The sequence below is a fragment of the Heterodontus francisci genome, chromosome 8 (assembly GCF_036365525.1).
Source record: "Heterodontus francisci isolate sHetFra1 chromosome 8, sHetFra1.hap1, whole genome shotgun sequence".
NCBI classification, from domain to species: Eukaryota; Metazoa; Chordata; class Chondrichthyes; order Heterodontiformes; family Heterodontidae; genus Heterodontus; species Heterodontus francisci.
Genome location: NC_090378.1, coordinates 43,615,541 through 43,638,226, shown reverse-complemented (window position 1 = coordinate 43,638,226; position 22,686 = coordinate 43,615,541). Strand labels below are relative to the sequence as shown.

Below are 22,686 nucleotides of genomic sequence, written 5' to 3'. Positions count from 1 at the left end.
CGAAGGCACGGGTGCGCCCATCAATTTTTCGCCCGAAAGCGAATGCTGCCAATTTTATCCCCGAGTTTAAAGCCGCCGGGAGGAGTTGTGGACAAAACTGTGACTGTTCTCATCAGAGTGCGACTGCTGCATAGAAAGACCCCCCTCCGGAAGGTAGGTCGGTCCATGGCGACCGTGTAGGTTGAAGTTGAGTGTAGTCTTCTGGTGTTTTACCCGTTTTCGTGAGTGCATTATTTTTTATAAATCTGAGGAGCGAGACTTTAAACAATAAACCATTGGGGAGAGGAAATTAAGCGGGCGGAGAATGGCTAACTACAGCAACAGGAAAAACTCAAATCAGAGGAAGGGATTTGTGTAAATGGCCCTGTGCGACTGGCCTGAGCTTTTCAATGCTTGAGGCACGTTTCTATGTTGTGCCCCCTGCATGCTGTCTTTACTTAATATGAAAAAAGACTTTGCTTTGGGGAAACATTTCTTAAATTAAATTAAAAGAAATTAACAGAGGATTTTGGGAGAACCGACTTTAACTGCAAACGAGGGAAGCCAGTGTACCAATCTGGATAATCCAGTTTTTATTTTACGTTTAAAGATGCGTATTTTGAAGTTGGACCAATACGTGTCGAGCAGAGGCCAGACGCCTAAAGCACCAGTCTCCCGAAGTTATTGTTCAGCACTGGCATAGTTGTGACATTCTGACTGGGGAATAATTCTCATAAGTATTTATACAGGTCACCTAGAAAAGAGAAAATTCTGTTGTTCGATTTTAAAAGAATGCAGTACTATACTTGGGTCCTGTTTTGGAGAGGAAGGTTGGACAGCTTACAATGGCCTTTGAATTACCTGTAATTGTATGTTTTTCCCTTGATTCTGTCATGACAAGAAAATATTTTATAAGATTTCATTGAAAGAAAATACTCTAGTGCAAAGACGTAGTGCCCTTGTAAAAGACATGCTCATTGTGTAAAAGTTTATCCAATTATCTTTAACATGCACTTTTTTTTAGATTGTGAATGAGATGAAGTGCATTTAAGTATACAAATTATTTGAAGAATCTGAAGATGTCCTTTATGAAAGTGCCTGTCGTTGATGTCCACATTGACAATTTTAAGGAGATCTGGCCATCTATACTGCTTGCAGTAAGGACAGCGAATTTCATAGCCCTTGATACTGTGAGTGCAGGGTTTGTTGTCTCTCACTAGCTTTGAAATCATTTTAAAATGAGAACATTTATATTTGACTGCTCTCCTCACAGGAACTGAGTGGACTTGGGACACGAAAAGCTTTACTGGCACAGTGAGTAGAAACTTGAGTTGTGGTTAAAGGAGCTTATCCTTCTATGTTCAGTTGTGTGATATTACAGTATTGTGATTAATCTTTCAAATTAATGCTGGCTTCTATCCATATTTTGGCTAAAGGGGATTTAGATGACCTAATCTTAGTTCTTTGCTCGGTGACAAAAACATTTTTTTTTACTGTGTGACAGTTAATTTGCAGATTTTGTTTTTCCTTACCTCTCCATCTTGGGAAGCATCTATCCTTTACTCACTGCAAACCCATGATGAAACAGTGGAGATCAGGAACTCAGCAAATAAAGAATTGCAAGTATAGAACCTCAACAACTCCATGCTTGTCCATTAGGATGTCTACAGTCCTAGTAAATTTTCTTAATCTATATTTACTAATTTTCCTAAATGTCTTGAAATTGAAAACAAGTATGGTGAGTTTTGAAAATCTTGAACAGTGAATTCCCGTATCACCTGTAACGTGATCAGAATCATGGTCTTGATATTGATAAAAGGATGTTTCACCTTAATAATTGATCTATCACACACAAAACTTGATAAGTTTGTTGCATCAGCCATGTGCAGGCCTAATGCAGTGGCAAAGCTTAACGGCTAACACTGGAAAAGAAGGGACCCAAAACTACATAAAGCCCTCCCACAAATATTTTGCGATATATTAGGAGAGATGTCTCTCAGCGATTATGTCCATGATCTACAGTCCAGATCTAGTTAAAATTTATAGACCAAGGATCTATCTTCTGCTCAAAGGCCTCTTTAGCTTTGTGACCTTGAGCAGTGAAAGGGAGGATCCATTGAGTATTACCATTGCCTTTTTCTTCTCTCTAAGTTTCTGGGAGGTAATTTGTGTCCTCCTTTGGTTCTGTTTTCACAAAGTATGTATTTAATTGGTTTGCCAATTCTTTGTTTCCCCAGTTTCTGACTGTAAGGGACCCACATTTGTCTTCACTAATCTTTTTCTCTTCACATATCTAAAGAAGCTTTTATAGTCAGTTTTTATGTTCTCTGCAAGCTTACTCTGATACTTTTATTTTCCCCTCCTTAATCAATCCCTTTGTCCTCCTTAGCTGAATTCTAAACTGCTCCCAATCCTCAGGTTTGCTGCTTGTTCTGGCCATTTTATATTTCTCCTCCTTGGATCTAATACTACCCATAATTTCTTTTGTAAGCCACAGTTGAGCCACCCTTCCTGTTTTATTTTTGCGCCACACAGGAATGAACAATTGTTGTAATTCATCCATACGCTCTTCAAATGCTAGCCATTGCCTATCCACTGTCAACACTTTAAGTAATGTTCCCCAATCTATCATAGCCAACTCATACCTTCATAGTTTCCTTTTAGATTCAGGACCCTAGTCTCGGAATCAACTCTCTCTCTCCATCTTAATGAAAGAATTCTATCATGTTATGGTTTCTCTTGCCCAAGGGACCCCGCACAACAAGATTGTTAACTAATCCTTTCTCATTACACAATATCCAGTCTAGGATGGTCTGCTCTATAGTTGGTTCCTCAACGTATTGGTCCAAAAATCCATCATGTACGCACTCCAGGAATTCCTCTACAGTATCATTGCTAATTTGATTTGTCCAATCTATATGGAGATTAAACTCACCCTTATTGCACGCGTCTCTAAAGCCTCAACGAATTGAAAAAAAAATACTTGGATACGCACTTGAATTGTCAGTACCTACAGGGCTACGGACCAAGAGCTGGAAAGTGGAATTAGGCTGGATAGCTGTTTTTCAGCCGGCACAGAGATGATGGGCTGAATGGCCTCCTCCTATGCTGTAAATGTTGTTTTTCTTCAATCCCACTAGAGTTAGCTTACTTTCAAATATTGGTGTCAGTGTTATCTTTCTTGCTTTTCGCAGTTTCTGCTGAGTTTTGCTGTGCTTTAGTAACGGAGGCAAATATGGCAGGCAGTGAGGACAAAGACACAACTGAAAGCAAATTGTTAACATTGTCAGGAATAATAAGAGGACATGCACTCTAAAAGTGAACTTCCTTGGCTGTTGACTGAGCAAAATTGACTAAAGGGACAAAAAAAACCTAACAAATTAGCTTTTCCCTCCTGTGCTATAGTGGATGAAGTAAATGGTAGACTGAATAATTCACGTTTACTTGGATGTCTAACAGATCAATTGAAGACCGATACAAAGCAATATGCCACGCTGCCAGAACTCGTTCTGTACTATCCCTTGGGATAGCAAGTTTCAAAGAGCTGTCAGACAAAGTAAGAGCTTTTCAAAAGAAATTCACTTTAATTCTTTGTGCTTATCAGAAAACTCCTCTGAAACAACAATTTTTTAATGAATTGCCTGTATTTACCTTCTGCTAACAAGTTGGATGGTCTGAGCCTTCCAGCTTCTCGAGGCCGATCACTGAATTCCTTTAGATGAAGCCAACAGAGGCACACTTGACCATATGATGTAATCCATCTAGATAACTGCACTTTGTCCTTTTTCTTCCTGTTTTCAGATCCCCTTGCTCTATTTCTTGACCTTTTGAAGGTGTGAAAATAATCTGGTTGCTGGTCACAGCCTGACGGCTAGATTGACTAATTAGTGACTTGGGTGGTTCAGAGTGACTATTCCCATGTGTATATTTTTAGATTTTTGTTTCCCTTTGGCAGTGTCTAGCCACTGCTCTGTAGTATCTTTAATGGCATGACTAAGATTGGGAGCTTTCCATGTGGAACTATCTAGCTTGACCCCCATTCTCTGCAAACCTATAAAAGCTGTGAATAAATACTTGAGAATCATACTGGTCGATCTCCAATATTGTACTAGGAGTTGACCAAACAAGTATTGAGGTCATGTATGGTTAGGGGGCATGGGATAATTGGATTGGAAGAGGAGAGGGGGAATGGAGGGAGACGGAGCATGGTGGGTGCAGAAGGAAACTATCTTAGTAATCTAGGAGACCCCTCCCTGCTATGTGGGAAAGGAGCGGGCAGTGATGAATTGTGCTTCATTCCAACCTAACCTTGACTTTATTTTCCAAATGGAGGAAGATGCTGGTGAGCTAAGCTTCTCTTCTCCCAGGCTCTCATTTTTGAGGGATGGAACTGTATGGAGCTATACTTTGCCTCCCAACAGGGTCAAAAAGTTCTTTTTGGTTAGGCTGATGGTATTTCTGAACAAGAGCCAATTTCCCATCTAGGGAAGGTAGAGGGGGACAGGAACAAAGGAAGACAGGCTCAAAAATACTGAGGGAACTACTGTTTCATATCAGCGGTGGTTATCTTTTCTTCCCTTCCCACCCCATCTGTCTCCTGTTTTCCTGTCATTGGTGGAGTGGGAGAAAGGGTTATCTACCCTTTCAACCAGATCTCAATTTTGAGGCTTGTGGTGATCCTTACATTCCCATTTTGTTCTGTCAGAAATGGGGCTGGGTTAAGCTTCAGATATCGTTCAAACACGCAAGGCAGCCTACACCATATGTCAATGTCGGATGGCTATGATCACAAGTGGATATTTGAGGGAGGAGTGCGCGAACAAGGTGACACTGGTGGGGATTAGGTGGGAAAAAGAGAATATCCAGCTCCTGGGGACAGCTCCAGTGTGAGGTGTAGGGATCAAATGTTTTGAAGCCGCAGTCACTTTACAGTGGGCCTATGGACGATGGTCACTTCATGTTGTAGTTTATTCCACACAGAAAAAGTAGCTGTCTGGATGGGGGGGGGGGGGAGCTGCAGCAAGGGGAACAATTCACTTAAGTTTTTAAATCTTGTTTTTTGCTTCCTTGTAGAAATGTGGCTGCTGGGGTTTAAAAAGTTTAGGGCTGCTCGGCAGAGATACTTGATGGCCAGAGTCTGCAGCAGGTGCTGTTAACTCAGCATGTGTAACTGCTGCTCTTTTAGCAGCTATCATTGTGTGACATTCAATATTGGAATCCCCATCATTGAGTCACCTGCAGGTGTAACATGTACATTAGATAAATGTCAATACTTTTTCAATGCATCATCCCATTAAGATATGAACTAGGACTTCTCTGTTTTGACCCAATGATTTTAATATCTAACATATGGATACTTGTGTGTTTGTAATTGGTTAATCAGAGCTGTAAATATTTCAGCCAGGTGGTACCTACTTGAGTCAAGTGTACAATCTCACCCTCCTGTGCATGGATGAATATATGATCGAGCCACAGTCTGTTCAGTTCTTGGTCCAGCATGGCTTTGATTTCAATAAACAGTATGCTAAAGGGATTCCATACCACAAAGGGAATGACAAGGTAACAGCAGACTTGATTTCTTAATGTTATACTTTTAAAAAAAAAAATACGTTTAACTCTTCACTATAGTTCTGTTTATGCTATCTTTCTTGCTCCATGCGGTTTGTCATTACTACATACTTAATAGGGGTGGGAAGAATGTTGGCTTTACTGATTCTTGTGCAATTTATTTTATCGGTGTAGGAGGTATGGTGTTCCATAGCATAGTATAACTCAATGCAGTCACATTGTCACATGCCAGGATGTAGCGTACAATGCCAAACAACATTTCCCAATTAGGGCACCCATTATCACTATTTAGCATATGTGGGATATGCAGCTATACCATGGTTACTCTGCCCCAAAAGCAAAAGAATATTCTCTACTGTACCAATGTAACTTTTTGCATTTTCCTGAACTAGCCATCCCATACCAATCTAGTGGCACATTAAAAGACAGGCTCATAGCATTAAACGGTATACAGGAACTGGCTGGATACTACCCAAACTCATTTCACATAGCAACCAGCAAGAGGGGTCCTTCATGCCAACAGTCTAGGCTCAGACTTGAAAGGCATTAACCCATGGTGCCACCCAGTTACTTCTACTTTTACCACCCATCATTTTATAATTTATTTCTCCACAGCCGAATGAATGCCATGGCCAGAATATTAGAGCTTTGTTCCTAGAAATTATTCAGTCAAAAAAGCCTTTAATTCTTCACAATGGGCTGATTGACCTGGCATTCCTGTACCAGTGTTTTTATGCCAACCTTCCAGACCAGCTCATGACCTTCACAGCTGACTTATCTGAGATGTTTCCAGCTGGGGTTTATGATACCAAATACGCTTCAGAATTTGAGACTCGCTTTGTGTCCTCCTACTTGGAATATGCCTACAAAAAGTGGTAAGTGATATCAACTAGTTGTCATTTGAGTTAGGGACCAGGGAAGCAATAGAAAAATTTAATGGGAATAGAATGATTTTAAAACCCCAGAAATCTGGTATTACAATTTTCTATTTTATAAGAAATTAGGGTTAAAAACTGAAGCACAATTAATAAGCAGCTAATTACAGCAGTCTTTACACTTTCAGTGCAAGTGAAATAATTCATTGAAACTATGAAGCTAAAGTGATTTTGGTTAATGGATAAATGTTCGCTGGGACATTGAGGGAATTCCTTGCTCTCTCAAATAATGCCATGGGATTTTTTGTACATCTTAGAGTAGACATAGCCTCAGTACTACACTGAAGTATCAGCTTGGATCATGTGCTCAAGTCTCTGACGTGAACCCTCAACCTTACCTCAAGTACAGCAAGTAGTTAAGGTGGTAAATGATATGTTCGCCTTTAGTACAAGAGGATTTGGAGTAAAGATGTTTTATTACAATTTTATGTAGAGCCTTGGTGAAACTGCACCTGGAGTACTGTCTGCAGTTTTGGTCTCCTTACCTAAGGCAAGAGATACTTGCTATAGAGGTAGTGCAGTGAAGGTTCGCCAAACTAATTGCTGGGATGGAGGGATTGTCCTATGAGGAATAATTAAGTAGACTGGACCTTTATTCTCTGGAGTTAAGAAGAATGAGAGGTGATCTAATTCAAACACACGACATTCTTACAGGGCTTGACAGGGTTGTTGTAGGAACGATGCTTCCCCTGGCTGTGGAGTCCAGAACCAGGGAACACAGTCTCCGAATAAGGGACAGGCCATTTAGGACTGAGATGAGGAGGAATTTCTTCACTCAGATGGTGGTGAATCTTTGGAATTCTCTGCCCCAGAGGGCTGTGGAGGCTCAGTCATTGAGTATGTTTAGGACATGAGATTTTTACATATTAAAAACATTAAGGGATATGGGGACAGCACAGGAAAATGGTGAAGTCGATCAGCCATGATTTCATTGGTGCAGTGCGCTTGAAGGGCTGAATGGCCTACTTCTGCTCCTATTTGTTATGAGAGTGCTACCACTACAAGGCACTCTTTTGAAGGAATGGTAGGAACCTTACTTGGCACTTAGTTGATGCAGACACTGACTGAAGAATTTTGACTCCCAAGCACAGACATCCCCAACTTTGATTTAAATAAATAGCAAAATGTTAGGATTTTAAAATTGTAGCAAAAGATACTTTTTTTGCAACAAAAAAGATTGCTGCTCCAAACTCTACACTACTCTATAAAGTTGCATTGAGTATATTTTTGGTGGTTAGTTTCTGTGCAAAAAATGAATAGAAATTTGGAAAGGGAAAACAGTACCTCATCATTAGAGGGAGTTTACTGTTTACAAAGCTTTGAGGACCTCTGGTGGCTTCAAACATAATACTCAGCTCTTTCTTGTCTAATGTCTGAAGTCCTGGAAAAGCATGGTTGTAATTTATTTTTTTAATCCTGCCTCTACTTATGGTACATTGTTTCAATTTGCAGCAGAAGGGAGAATACCAGATTAATTGATACCAGCAACACTCATCTCTCTGTTGAGTTCTGTAACTATCAACAGGCGTTCACAGGTTATATTGACTATCGGTACTGCAACCTCCCAGAGGCTGATAAAGTGGTTACAGAAGAGAGAAAAATGGGAATATGTGAACAATTTTCTGTGAGTATAACTGGCATCAAATTAACATTTTTGGTGAATTTTGTGCTTATAAAATGAGGGACACCTGTGCTCTTCATCTTTAGGCAGACACTATTTCACACCAGAGACTGAGATTATTTGCTTCAAGCCTCTCTGTCACTGAACCAATCAATATGTGCACAGAGCAGCCTGGGATAGCCTGACCTCCTGTTTTTTTTTCCATGAGGAGGCCAGGAGCTCACTATGGGAATTACGGGTACGAGCTAGCACAATATGACCCTTGAGAATGGGAAATGTGTCCATGATGACAAACTTGTAAATGTCTTTGCATGTCTCTTAAAAGGCTTATGGCTGGTGTCCAAATGGAGTGAAATGCTCCCTGTCGCACAACACTGACCTCATTATTGATGAAGATGAACGGATCAATGATAAAAGAAAGAAGAGAAAGGCCAGGAGAAAACGGAGACAGCACACAATGGAATTGAGCAACAATGTTACTGAATGTGCAGCTGCAGATAACATGGCTCCTGACATCCCACCGACTAAGTTACTGTGTGATAACTCCAGTATGCAGCCAGAAAGAATGGACACTGGAGAAGTAGTACAGGGAAAGCCTTTAAGTGATGTACAACCCCCAGAGGACGACTTAGAGAAGGAAAGTGAAGATAATCTCTGTGATGGAGTGAAAACGCAGGAGGAATTTTTAAGCAACAAAGAAAAGGAAAACAACCCTGAGGATCAAAAGTGTACAGGAAGCGAAGTGGTGGAAAAGAGCAAAGTGGAAAAATATGAGGGGGGCACCCACCGTGCAGGTTTCGATGCTTTCATGACTGGATTTATAATGGCTTACATTTTGATGTGGAAAAATGGTGAAAATAACACAAAGATGGACCCATGGCTCCCTGACTGCCGCAATAAACTTTATCTGAGTGGGAAGGCCATTCCCTTACAGATTTGTAAAAGTTCATTTTCAAAATCCTCAAAAGCTCACCAGGCCAAGATTGAATTGGTTTGGGGAAAACACTGAGGTCTGAACTATGAAGAAATCTACTCCAGCCAGTTTTTTTTTTTAAACATTGAATTCCAGGAAAACAACCTATACTGTATACATAAGTTTCCTTGTAAACCTTTTCAAAGGATGTAATAAATTTACAGAAAATTAAGATCTAATAGGTAGTAAGAGGGATAACGTTGCTTATCGTCTTTCTATTGTGGAAATGTCAGATAATCCTTTATTAAATTTTAGTTTTCCTTGCTTACTTTGCTGTGTTAGAAGTATATTCGTGTTACTGTTCCCAGTCTGTAAAACTGGATGCTGATAGGTTTGTATTAATATGCTGTGAATGCACCTTTTTTCACTAGATGGTATTTGACAAGGGCATGAGCCAGCCTCATTTGAAACCTTTTTTTCTATGTTTAATGCAGCATAGACCGGATCAAAGGCATGTCTGTTCTTTATATTGCAAAATTTCTATTACTTGTGGACAATAGAAGAGTTTGGGCTGGGTTTTGCATTCAGTGGCATAGCAACAGTGCTCGCTACTGATCTCAAATACTGCCTGAAGATCCAGGGACCTGGTTTTCCCTATGCCAGATTAAATCTGACACAAGTCAAGGGGATCTCTGACATGCAGCAGTGATATCAACATTGAAGGATTCACACACACCAACCCAGGAAGTTAAAAGCATTTAATATTTTAGATAATTAAATGATTGGATTCAGATAAAAGCTAAAATAGCTAATGAAATTTATCCAGTGATAAACAATTTTTATGTTCCACAAATATAAAATTAGCTTTTGATGACAAGTGAGGGTGTTTACCAGTATTTATAAAGGTAGTTCGCCAGAGCTGGCGGGCAGCCATAAAGGCAGGGCGAGTCGAAGAGACTTAGCAGTTGGCAGGAAAAGAGAGAGGCACAAGGGGAGAGCCAATTGTGCAACAGCCCCGACAAACAAATTTCTCTGCAGCACCTGTGGAAGAGCCTGTCACTCTAGAATTGGCCTTTATAGCCACTCCAGGCGCTGCTCCACACACCACCTCCAGGCGCTTACCCATTGTCTCGCGAGATAAGGAGGCCAAAGAAGATGCCATAAAACCCAGTTACACCTCATTCAAGGTTTTTTTTTACAGCATAAGAGGGAATGTTCTCATCATTTCATAAGATTTTCCACTGACTAATGTATTTCTGCATAATTCTGCATGTGACTCTAGAAGTTGCTGTCAGTTTCGCCTTCGTTATCACTGCAAAATCTGGGCCAATATTTCAATTAAAGAGACATGGTATAGCAATCAGATTGAGTTTTACCCTAGTTTAAGTTTAAAATAGTTCACCACTCATTTCTACAGCAGCCATCTTGAATAGTTTTTGTGCTGAATGTCTAACAAGAAAGCAATTCAACTGAGTAAGTCTCAGTCACACAAAAAATTTTCCACAAAGTGGTTCTTAAATTATAGCTTTAATTAGAGATCTGAATATTAAGACATTTCGCAAAAACGCCTTCATAAATAAGAAAATAGATTTATAATCAACATCTTTTTCTTCCTGTTGCAAAAAGAGGAAATTTTTTTTGCATAGAAATGTAGTGACATGATGTAAGGGCTTATTACAAACGCAAATGATCTAGTTATACAAGTGTCTCAACTGCAAAGGTGCATTATAGCTTAATTGTTCAAGTCTATAACAAGTTTGTCAAAGTAAATCATTTTGCTGTATTTATAAGGAAAGCACTCAGATCCACAGTTCAAAATTATATCAACTAATGTTCCCAAATACCTCAGCTTTTTTTCTGAATTTTTTTGTAAGAATCGATACTAGGTATACTAGACAGCACAGGCACCATTCTGCCATTACCAATGCCTCTTTAGACTATATTCTTTAAAAGGGCATTTTCTGTTCTGTAACATCTTACTTCAAAGTTTATTCTGTTGCAGCACATATCCTTTCCACTGACTTTCTTTCCTGTTTCAACCTTTCTCAGAGCATATGTCAGCAAATTGTTATGCAGTCATGGGTTCAGTAACTTGGTATTAAGGGTCTGAACCAATGTTCCTTTCCTATTAAAAAGGTAAACTAAAGATCACTATTTTCCATTTGAAATAGACCTAGATTTTTGTTACTTTAAGACAATCTAACCATTGGTGGAGGAAAAATGTTGTTTTCCTTTGCAACTGCAAAATGCCCTCTGATCATTTGTCAAGTCAACATTTCAGCAGAGTAGGGGAGAAAGGTGATTACTGAAAAAAGTAGAATTTTCTGCAAAATTTACAAAACATTGATTAGAAATCTCAAATCAAAGTTGCTCATTTTACAAGAATGAAAAAGCTCTGGTTTAGCACTGCTATGCCAGTACTTCTCATAGATTGGATGCCACATATTTTCTAATTATTCCAATTATTTGGGAAAGTAAATGTATCAATCACAAAGCGATAGATTATTGGATATTTGAGCCCACGAACATAATGTTCTTATAAACTTTTTTTGATATAGCATGATTACAGTTTTTGATGGTGAATTACAATATTAAATACCTAATGTACAGTACTAGAACCTAATCTTTTGCAATGGTAATTATGTACCAGCCAACAAAAAGTTTTAAAATTCACAAGGATTTTTCCATAATCATTACAAAAATAAATTGCTCTAAATTTCAAGCAGGCTTCAAATGCTGACAAATAAAAACTGACATTTTTGAACTATCGTGACAAAAGTTTTTCAAAACCTGAACTCAAAACAGTTTCCTAAGATACAGAATAAGAACTGAGTGGTAGAAAAGATCATTTTGTTCACACAAGCATTATGTTTCAAAGTGGACTCACTTCTGCTTTTCCAATTATGACAATGCCCTTACAAGAATGTTACATTTTTGCTAACAAGCAAAAAAAAAACATGCAAGTAGTTTCCGTTTTTCCAATGAACTAAAAAAGATGCAACAGGATGACTATAGCAATTTACTGCACACTCCAAACAATTTGAATTTAGTACAGTGAATACTCCAATCATCTATTTAACAACAGTATTGTTTCATTATGATCAGCAAAAGCAACTAAAACTCAGTTTGTTGCTGCAGATTGTGTGTAAAACTAAAAATACCAACATTGATTTTTGAAACCAGTATTGTAAAAATTAAAAGGGGAGCTCCCTATCCATGAATGGCTTCTCTGCACTGTGGAAAATAGATAAATCCACAGGCATCTGACTTTATGCACTTTCAGCTAATAAGCTGTACACCATGATCCCGTGCCAAGAGTGTTGGCTGTATCTGATGCAACGAGGAAGCACCCTTAAGACCTGTTTTAAATGTGTAGATGATATCATTTAACTTACTGTAAATTAAATGGCTATTTGGAGCCTGGAGTTTCCCAGATTAAAGCACCAGGTAAAGCTCAAATAGAGACTGGTTGCTCAAAATGATAGATGTGTGCAGAGCAGTGTGTGTTAAAATACATACATTAACTTCCCCCTTCTGAAAATTACTGGGGGAATGGAAAATAGGTGAGAAGCAAATTTAACTGCTAAGTGGCAAACTTAAACAATGAGTATAACAATTATCTAATCTTTTCATCTAGACAGGTTTGCTAAATGCACAAATGCATAAAAAGTTGATCTACCTTTGTGAGTACCAAATGACATTCAGTAAATGAATGAATCAGTGAATTGCTTCAGTGGAAGGCCATCCATTGATAATCTGAAATCCATCCCAAACATGATAATTTTGAATGAGATTCATCTGAAATAAAAACCACTCTGTTCCCTCAACCATATTAATACAAGTTATGATAACTGGGCCACTTCATTAAAAAAACATTATTTAAGTTTAAAGTCTTGAAATCAATACCTTCAATTTTATTGCCAAAATTACACAGCTCCCACCTTGCCGAACAACTTTACTGAATAAGACAATTCCAAAAATAAAGCATGGTGCATAATAATGATGTGTACTTAGTGGAACTTTTCACTAGGAGCAGGGAATCCATTTGTGATCTCACTATTAGCATTATTTAAATTCTTTTTTCTTTTGGGCCTCGTTATCTCGAGAGACAATGGATACGCGCCTGGAGTGGCTATAAAGGCCAATTCTAGAGTGACAGGCTCTTCCACAGGTGCTGCAGAGAAATTTGTTTGTCGGGGCTGTTGCACAGTTGGCTCTCCCCTTGCGCCTCTTTTTCCTGCCAACTACTAAGTCTCTTTGACTCGCCACATTTTAGCCCTGTCTTTATGGCTGCCCGCCAGCTCTGGCGAACGCTGGCAACTGACTCCCACGACTTGTGATCAATGTCACAGGATTTCATGTCGCGTTTGCAGACGTCTTTAAAGCGGAGACGTGGACGGCCAGTGGGTTTGATACCAGTGGCGAGCTCGCTGTACAATGTGTCTTTGGGGAAATGGAGCGCTCAAAAGGTAGTGCCAATGTAAACAAAGGAATCCTACTGCGTGAAAATAAACTATTGTTAGTATTACATCCAGTTAGCAGCCGAATCACAAAGCATTTCTCACCTATACACACGTAATATCACCTTTTCCTGAAAAGTTAAATGAACCAAATTTATCACTTCTGTAAATTATTGGCAGGCTTCACATGGATTTGCTGAGTTGAATAAAGCTGCTGCCAACTCCCATTGCTTCTCCACTTATAATTGATGCAGGTATCACAGGACCTAGCTAGAAGGTCCAGACAGGTCACTGTGTCAAGTGTTCACTCCATTTCAAAAAATAGAAGTGGTAATTGCTTTTCCTGAGCATAGGTTGTACTGATCAGATACCCATTTCAGGTTGGTACATCTCTTATTAAAAGAAGCCTTTTAGTGACTCAATTACATGCACCACAGATTAGTGGAATTCAGTTCTTTAAAATTACATGCAAACACAGATGGATTACATGCCCTAATGCCCCACACAGTACGTTATTGACGCATGTACCCCTCCCTATGCCCCTATAACCTCCCTCCACAATGTCTGAAACAGTTTATGCTAAGAAATGTACAGCATATTTGATATTCAAAGATGCCAATATTGATTTCTCGTGCTGAACCTGCATTGTTGTGCAGAGGGATAAAAAGTTGAGTGCATGTGTGGAGTACTTGTGTGTACTTTAACACTCATATGAAGCAACACTGACAGAAACATGGAAATGTCAGAGAAACTAATGGGGAAGGAAAGAACTATCTAAAAAAAACCTGTGCCTCTGTTCAAAAGGTGTGACATACATAACTTAAGCAAAATCCTAGAAACAGAATTCATAAACAAAGCACTGAAGAATTATTTCAACATTGGCACTTCAATCTGAAGCATTTTTCAGTTTTAAAAGTATAGATGCAATGCTTTCCTCTCTATGGATCCAAACTGAAAAACCACACATTTCCAAATGCCTGCTGATGGGCACACTCCCTATGAACGAACTTGTATTTATACACTTTTCTTTCATGATCTCAGGATATCCCTAGTGCTTTACAGCCAATAGAGTACTTATGAAGTATGGTCACTGTTGCAATGTAAGGAATGCGGAAGCCAATTAGCACACAGCAAGGACCCACAAACAGCAATGAGATGCATGAACAAGTTATCTGCCTTTTGTTTTAAAAGTGATCAGTTGAGATAAATATTGGTTCGGACACCGAGAACTTCCTTGCATTTACTGCAGGTGTAATAGCATCTTTTACATCCACCCGAGAACGATTTAACATCTCATCTGAAAGATGGCATCTTTGACAGTGCCGTGTTCCCATAGCACTGCACTGAAGTATCAAGCTGGATTATGTGCTGAGGTCTCTAGAATGGGACTTGAACCCAAAACCATCCGACTCAGAGGTGAAAGTGTTACCAGTGAGCCAAGGTTAATACAACACATTTAATCAATCAGAATGATACTCCTGGAAATACTTCAACTATCTTTTACAAATTCAAATAAATTTTTATGTTACACCACAAATCGATGGAGATTAAGGGAAAGTACATTCAAAACATGGTATTAATCTTTGCTCAAATTTTTCAAGATCAGAAATAAACAGGTCTAATTAATCCTGCAATGAAAAAGTTTACTGAAATCTATGCAATTCATATCTATAATGCAAACCTTAAAATTAAAATGGACTCCCGCCAAAACTCATTCTCCAACATCATTTTGAATAGATTTCTTCAGTGAAAAATTGCCGCTTCAGCTGTGACAAATTCGAGTAATTAAGTGGTAGGGCATTCAAACAGCTTGCTCTATGTTGTTACTGGGAAATAATATAATAATGAAATAGCCAGAAATTCAAAATAATTTAGAATAGTTACATGCCATTTTGTGTAATATCTTTTGTGCAAACCACAATGTGAGGCCAAACTAAGATTCCTGTCATTATACTCTTAACTAGTTTTATATAACATCCAATATTAGAAATACAGAGTCATATTAAGAAATGTGACCTTTTTACATAGATGGTTATTATGTGTTGGTGTTCACCCAAATATTCCTAAAACCAAATGGCCTTCCATTCAGCTACACACTAACAACCATACAATGTATCTTCCTTGCTTTTGGCCAAAATAAACTTTTCTAAGAGTGCAAATGCAAAAATTTGTAACATTTTGTAAGGCTGGAGGATTTCGAAAGCAATAGCTTTGTTTTTTGCACACAATCATCAACTATATTGCAGATCAAAAAGAAAACCACAAGACATTTTTAAAATGAGATCTCACTTAGTTTCTGACCCTTTTATGGTTAAATGTTTGTTCCCATTTAAGGAATGTAAAACAACAAACATTTTATTGCATTATCCATTGCAAAATCTTATTTTCTGCATTACTTTCGAATTCAATTGTGAAATTTTAATAGTACACTCCAGGTTAAAAAACTAGAGTTTACTTACACAATACAGTGCACCACAGGTAAGTGTCTAATTTCTTGAATGTGTACACTGCAAGCCAAGCACGCACAGTACCCACTAAATAACAGGATCCAATGTTCACGATGAGGGCAAGCAGTGATGGTTAAGGACAGCCAATAGTGATTGATTTGATATCTTGGACTGTTAACAGCAGTTTGAAAATGGTGCAAAACTTCTGTACAATGCATACATTTCTTGAATGAAATAGCACATAACTGTTGCATGCCACAAATGATTAGCTGCATTTACATAGTATGTACTATCCAAAGATGTGTAGAGTTTTGGGTACACTTCTGTACAAATCTCACTGAAATCTTTAGATATACAGTATATAAATATAAATGGGACCTATGCATATTCCATATACTTTATGAAAAACCCAAAGCATCTACACAGTCCTATGCTTCTGTTATGAATTTTCTTTCCCCTCACTCTTACCCAGCCAAGCTAAGGGCAATGGTTTTTAAATAGAATTTTTTTGGTGTCAAATATACACAGCTGAGGACAGTATCGGGCTCAGCTGCAATGCCTCCAATACTCCAGGTCTAAGGCTTGCATATAGATAAAGGCTAGTGGATGAGAAGCCAGAATGCTGTTTGTGCTTATGGAACCATTTCTCACATGGAACCAAACTCCTCCCGAGAGTCCAACCAGAAGTTATAAGTCTACAATCTTACAGGTGGCACAGGTTTATTTTGCCCAAAAAGTTAGGAATAGCCTGATTCAAGTAACAACAGCAATACTGTGACAGCAGCAAGCAGAGACTTTGCCATCTTCCCTTGCTCCCTTCCTAAAAAACATACTGCCTGTATTTTTATTGTGCAATAATTTTTTTGTTGCATATGATTAACTTTGATTTCATTTATAACTTTATCCAAATCAATGTGCTGCTTACTCACCTTGATTAGTATACAGAGATGCAATACATACTATTTCTGTACACATGGAATTAGTAACCTACCAATTTCCTAGTTTCACATTCTACTCGGGAAACAGATTCATAACAGAATACAACTGTAATTTACACCAGAATTTATGGTTTTAGATCACAGTTAAGTCACTTCCTGGGATCTGAACACTGTTTACAAACATCAAAAAGCATGGGTTCGCAATTAAATCAAATAATCTGTTTTAGTGACCCAAACAATGGCAAATATAAAGACTGGATATTGAAAGACGGTACCAAGACAAATGCATCACCATCTTAAAGTAAAACACATTAAATTATGTGGCACTCTATGCTGAAATACTATAATATAGCACTTTCCCCCACCAAAAGCTGCAATTTGCGAAATATGTAAGTTAGCAGTTAAGGTGAATGCAGAACTGCAAATTCCATCACCAACTTTACTAAAATGATAAATGAGCAGAGCTGCAAGGACCTGTGTTCACTCTGGTATTAGAGTACATTGATCATGCTTCCTAACTTCAATTTCATAACTAAGAATGAATCTAACCAAAGAGACTTTTTTCACTTGGCAAATAGAATTGTGTGTTATTCTTGCAAATTACTTAAAGGAGAAATAATCATTGATATTAAGCATATTTAAGAAATTAAAAATTAAACTGTCCAAGATTAAGCAATTCATGTCCTTAAGGAGTCCCAGCAGTAGAGTGAATTAATCTGTGGAAATATTTAATGCAAAAAACTCAAAACAATGCAAAAGCACACCTACCAAACCAAAGTAATGAGTCAAATGCACTTTTCAGTTTGACCAAGTCGCTCTGGTTTTTAAAAAGCATAAGCAGACTAACACTGGACTGCTGCTTCACCATTACAGTACTGTAATTTGGAGAGCCAGACTGGATGTTAATCAAAAACCTTGTCAAGTCACAAGATGTGTGTGTATAAATATATATAAAATACACAAATAAAATTAATTTTTTTTAACTAAAACAATGAAATCAAAAGAAAATTAGAAGCAAGTGTTGATCAATGAATTTAAAAGCATAGGCCTGAACATTTAACACTTCCCATCAATTTATCTGTTCATTATATGTCAAACTGATTGAGGTTAGAAAACAGTATAATGCATAGCCATAGGAAAACCTGGAATGTGTATGAACCATGAGTCAAGTTAATTGCAGATAATCTGAAGTAAATTCCCCCATTAGCTCAGGAGTAAATTAACTGCACTAAATTACCTGATGCAGATTTATTTTTAATCTAGATTAGATCCAGACCAATAGCCCTCGTTTAAACCGGGTGTAAAAAAAACATTGCTTTGTAATTCACATTAATGGTTAAAATCTAATTAACTGATTAATCAGGACAAGATACTTCAGCAGAGGGCCAGAAAGGAAGGTAGCAGAGAAGGCAAACCTACATTTGACATATGGCCTAGTAGCCAGTTACAAAAAAGCAAAGGATGATGTGTGGAAAGAGTTCACCAACCTGCATAACATGTGACATTTTTGGAGGAAAGGAAAAGGAAGAAATCTAATTCAAACAAAATCTCCATATAATGAAATTGGATTTCACAGGGTCCAAAAAGATAAACGCATCATGCTTTTTGTAAATGAAACATTCTTTGTGCTAATCCTGTGAGTTGACCCATCATAAACTATAGTTTATATGGCACCATGCTGCTATACATCCAACTCCAGTTACAGTAGTCCAGGTTGAAATACAAAATATACAGTAGTAACATCTTTCAAGCTATAGGAAAGAAAGTGATGAAGTGCTTTTCTTGTATAAGAAACCTTGTAGGTCCACTTTTTCAATTTGAGTAATTTTATTTTTTTTTAAATATCGTTTTTGTGGACCAAAGGAAGACCAAATTGACACCCAACATGGTTTATTACATACCGGTACCCTGGGACATGCAGGCTATTCTTACAATGACACTGTATCCCTAACAGTTATCTTATTGCAAGTAGACTTGGATGCAAACATGTGAGATGTAATATGATCATATGTGCTCTTAAATAATCTTTAAGCAACATGGGCATAATCTTGAGTTAATGGGGAAATCTCCCACATATGGAAAATACTAAATAAAAGGTTATTTTTATAATTAACTTGCCCAATAGATTTTCACTAAAAATAGGATTGCTACAGCTCCATAAATGATACAACAAACTTCACATTCGAATTGAAGAAAATTTTCTAAAAATATCTTAATTGCATTCAAATTGAGAAAAGAATGGGCATCCAACAGATTTGTTCAAACCACTGGTGATCCTACAAATACTGAAGGTGCCAGTGGATATACTGCTTGTACACTGATACTGACATTAAAAAAGGGAGGACAAACTTAGTCACTTTATAGAACTACTGCCATAAAGGTTTGACTTAACTTGGAGGGGATGTGAAAAGTTTACCCAAATGAATGAGACAATTTATAATACTGGTTTACCACCACAAATTAAGCCAAATAATTTATTCATTAGAACAGACTGATGTCCATGGTACCAGCACCCACCTTGAAACAGCTTTGGAATTCTAGTCTCTCTCACATACCTCTTCTGACAATATAATAACTGGATTTTTGTTAGACCGAAATAACCATTATACAAAGCCTCACTGTACAATGTTAATACATGCACACCCTTCAAATATCACATTTTGACTGAAGGTGACATGGATTTGAAGTCATACATGGAGTCAGTACTACAGATGAGTGCCCTTCCACTTCAGAAGCTTCAGCTGGAAAAGCAGTACAGCTACTTGGGTCCACTTCACCATCTCGTTCCAGTGCGATACTTACACTGAAAGGTGACTTAGGTTCTGGAATTGCTAATTTAGACATGTCCCTCTGCATCTCTTGTTCCTCCATTTCTTCACCTGAAATTGAGCTATCCCACTGGCTAAATGATGTGCTATCTAAATTTTGCCCATTATCGCCAGTCATATTATTACAATTCAGACTTTCTTGGCCAAGAACAGTCATGCTTCCACTGTTTTTTAAAAGTTTCCTGCTCTCTATATATACTTCACTTTCATCTTGCCGGAACTCTCTCCCTGAACACTCCATAGCATCAAACTGTTCCAATGATGCAGTTTTCTGCATCTGTGGTTTGAACTTAAATGGTGGAATCTCCAACTCGGAGTATCTGGAGCTGCTCGACACTTTCTGACGCACATCAGTTCCAAGCTGCATGGGATCACATTTTCCAAATGTTAATGAAAAGGCCCCAAAACTGTGACATTCTTTTGTTGGAAGATCAGGTGAAACTGGAAGAGATCGATATTGTCGCTCAGAGGGAATAGATTCCTGAAAATCCCCACTGCAGTACTGTTTCGCCTGGGATATTGAAGTGACTGGGTAGTTTATAGCATCAGGTGAAGGCAGGTCAAATGCAAGTGATATTACTGATTTACTTGGTGTATCCACAAACTTTATCTTTCCACCTTTCAGGTCCTGTCTGGCATTGAAGGGGTTAATCTTGCGTAATGTTCCCTTACTAGGGGTATAGTATGGATCTTGGACATTAATCTTCCGACCGCCTTTTCGGGTAAAAAAGTCTGATTGACTACGAGAAAGCCATATATTGCGACGAGGCCGAGGCGATTTGGGTGGAATCTTGTCACCTGGAAGTCTCAGGGGACTGCACCTTTTTATTGCCTGTCCTTTCTCTCCAGCACCTACAAATGATCACAAAATAAAAAGTGTTAAAACAGAGTACTATGATTACAGCTTGAAGACTATTTCAAGTTATCCATACTATACTTGCAAGTGACACTGTCTTGCATAAAATATCACGGTGGCAGTAAACTACTGTGCTTCTATTAAGAAGCTTTTGTCAGTTTATTTTTTGAAGTATTCCAGTTTAAACATGAGCAACTCCCAGATAAATATTGACCAAATGTTCAAAGTAAAAGTAACAAGAGTATTTTCTACCGCACAGCATGCTGGAAGGTAGGGGCAGGGAAAATCAGTGACAGCATTATATTTTGAATAAATATACCCCAAGAGAAAGCTCTAAAATTGGATTATACTGCCTGTAAAATACACTCCTCCACATGCTTTATTAAAAAATAAAGTTTAAGTTTTTGTTTTAAACATATACAAAATGTTTCTTCACCCAATCAGAATTCAAACTTGACCATTTTCAGGCACACATGGGCCTTAATATTAACACCTCTATAATGGCGAGAAAGGGTCAGGGCCAATGAGGGGGGTTTAAAAATTAAAATCTGGAAACGTGCATGGCTGCTGTAATTTTCTTTTACAGCAATGTCCCCCATTCTGGAGAGGTGGGACATTTCGATCATATTTAAATCAGCCTCCCACAATGTAACTGGGAACCTGATTATAATTTAACAACTGCCAAGCCAGGTTTCCCAGGACTCAGCAGCTGCATTAATGAATTGCTGGAACAAGAATGAGGTTCGTGACTGTGAGGAGTGAGCAGAAGAGTGGAGTAAGACTAGCTGGAGATAAACACTAGGAGACTTGTTAGGCCAAAGTTGTAACAACCTATGATTATATAACTTATTTTCAAACTACAGATGTTCCCCAACTTGGGTGGAAAGTCATTACAGCCCAGCAATTTAAAAACCATACCTAGCCCAACGGACAGAAAATAAAATGGCAGTCTACCCCAACTGTTTACGCTTTCCACCAGTGGCACAGGAAGAGTCTTGGAAAACCAAGTTAGTGCTTACCTTCTCCACGAGTCATGCCACCTCATTCACATTACAATGCTGCACCTGGCAGCAATAATGCAATGTAATGGGGTGCCTGTATTTTTAAATAAAAATATATAATTCTTTTAGTGCAAATGAGGACAAAGCCACTGAACTATCTGATCCTTAAGCATATGGCTTTAAATAATAAGATATTTGCATGACTGGTGTACTCATAGAATCAGAGTTATACAGCACAGAAACAGGCCGTTCAGCCCATCGTGTCCATGCCGGCCATCAAGCACCTATCTATTCTAATCCCATTTTTCAGCACTTGGCCCGTAGCTTTGTATGCTATGGCATTTCAAGTGCTCATTTAAATACTACTTAAATGTTGAGGGTTCCTGCCTCTACCACCCCTTCAGATAGTGTTCCAGATTCCAACCACCATCTGGGTGATAAGTTTTTTCCTCAAATCCCCTCTAAACCTCCTGCCCCTTACCTTAAATCTATGCCCCTCATAATTTTGTATACCTCAATGGGGTCCCCCCTCAGCCTTTTCTGCTCTAAGGAAAATGGCCCTAGCCTATCCAGTCTCTCTTCATAGCCAAAATACTCCAGCCCAGGCAACATCCTAATGAATCTCCTCTGCACCCTCTCCAGTGCAATCATATCCTTCCTATAGTGTGGTGACCAGAACTATACACAGTACTCCAGCTGTGGCCTAACTAGCTTTTATATAGCTCCATCATAACCTCCCTGTTCTTACATTCTATGCCTCATCTAATAAAGACAAGTATCCCATATCCCTTCCTAACCACCTTATCTACCTGTGCTGCTGCCTTCAGTGATCTATGGACAAGTACACCAAGGTCCCTCTGACCCTCTGTACTTCCTAGGGTCCTACCATCCAACAGTTTCCCTACCAGTGATGTTAGGCTCACTGGCCTGTAATTACCTGGTTTATCCCTACTACCCTTCTTGAATAATGGTAACACATTTGCTGCCCTCCAGTCCCTTGGCACTTCTCAGGTGGCCAGCCAGAAAGGATTTGAAAATTTGTGTCAGAACCCCTGAAATCTCCTCCCTTGAGTCACATAACAGCCTGGGATACATCTCATCTGGGCCTGGGGATATATCCACTTTTAAGCCCACTAAAAC

General features: G+C 38.5%; 2 protein-coding genes across 8 annotated transcripts in view; one reads left to right on the top strand and one right to left on the bottom strand.

The window, feature by feature from the left end:
- The first annotated feature begins 131 nt into the window (after nucleotides 1-131).
- toe1 (target of EGR1, exonuclease) lies at nucleotides 132-9,344 on the top strand. 4 transcript variants are annotated; one of them, XM_068037049.1, is made up of 8 exons: nucleotides 132-153; nucleotides 1,004-1,169; nucleotides 1,253-1,293; nucleotides 3,439-3,535; nucleotides 5,380-5,538; nucleotides 6,163-6,422; nucleotides 7,935-8,106; nucleotides 8,429-9,344. In XM_068037049.1, exons 2-8 carry the CDS (start codon nucleotides 1,059-1,061, stop codon nucleotides 9,110-9,112), a joined length of 1,524 nt encoding a protein of 507 aa, XP_067893150.1. In that variant the 5' UTR covers nucleotides 132-153; nucleotides 1,004-1,058; the 3' UTR covers nucleotides 9,113-9,344. The 4 variants fall into 4 exon arrangements, with proteins under 4 accessions (XP_067893150.1, XP_067893148.1, XP_067893151.1 ...); XM_068037047.1 differs by having other exon boundaries at nucleotides 148-221; XM_068037050.1 differs by lacking the exon at nucleotides 132-153 and adding an exon at nucleotides 165-186.
- Nucleotides 9,345-10,101: 757 nt separating this feature from the next.
- tesk2 (testis associated actin remodelling kinase 2) overlaps nucleotides 10,102-22,686 on the bottom strand; it is a 143,720-nt gene continuing 131,135 nt past the window's right edge. For all 4 annotated transcript variants that reach the window (XM_068037036.1, XM_068037037.1, XM_068037038.1 and 1 more), the window contains one exon: nucleotides 10,102-20,541. In XM_068037036.1, coding sequence (XP_067893137.1) covers nucleotides 19,508-20,541 — 1,034 coding nt within the window. In that variant the 3' untranslated portion in view covers nucleotides 10,102-19,507. The remainder of the gene's footprint in view (nucleotides 20,542-22,686) is intronic.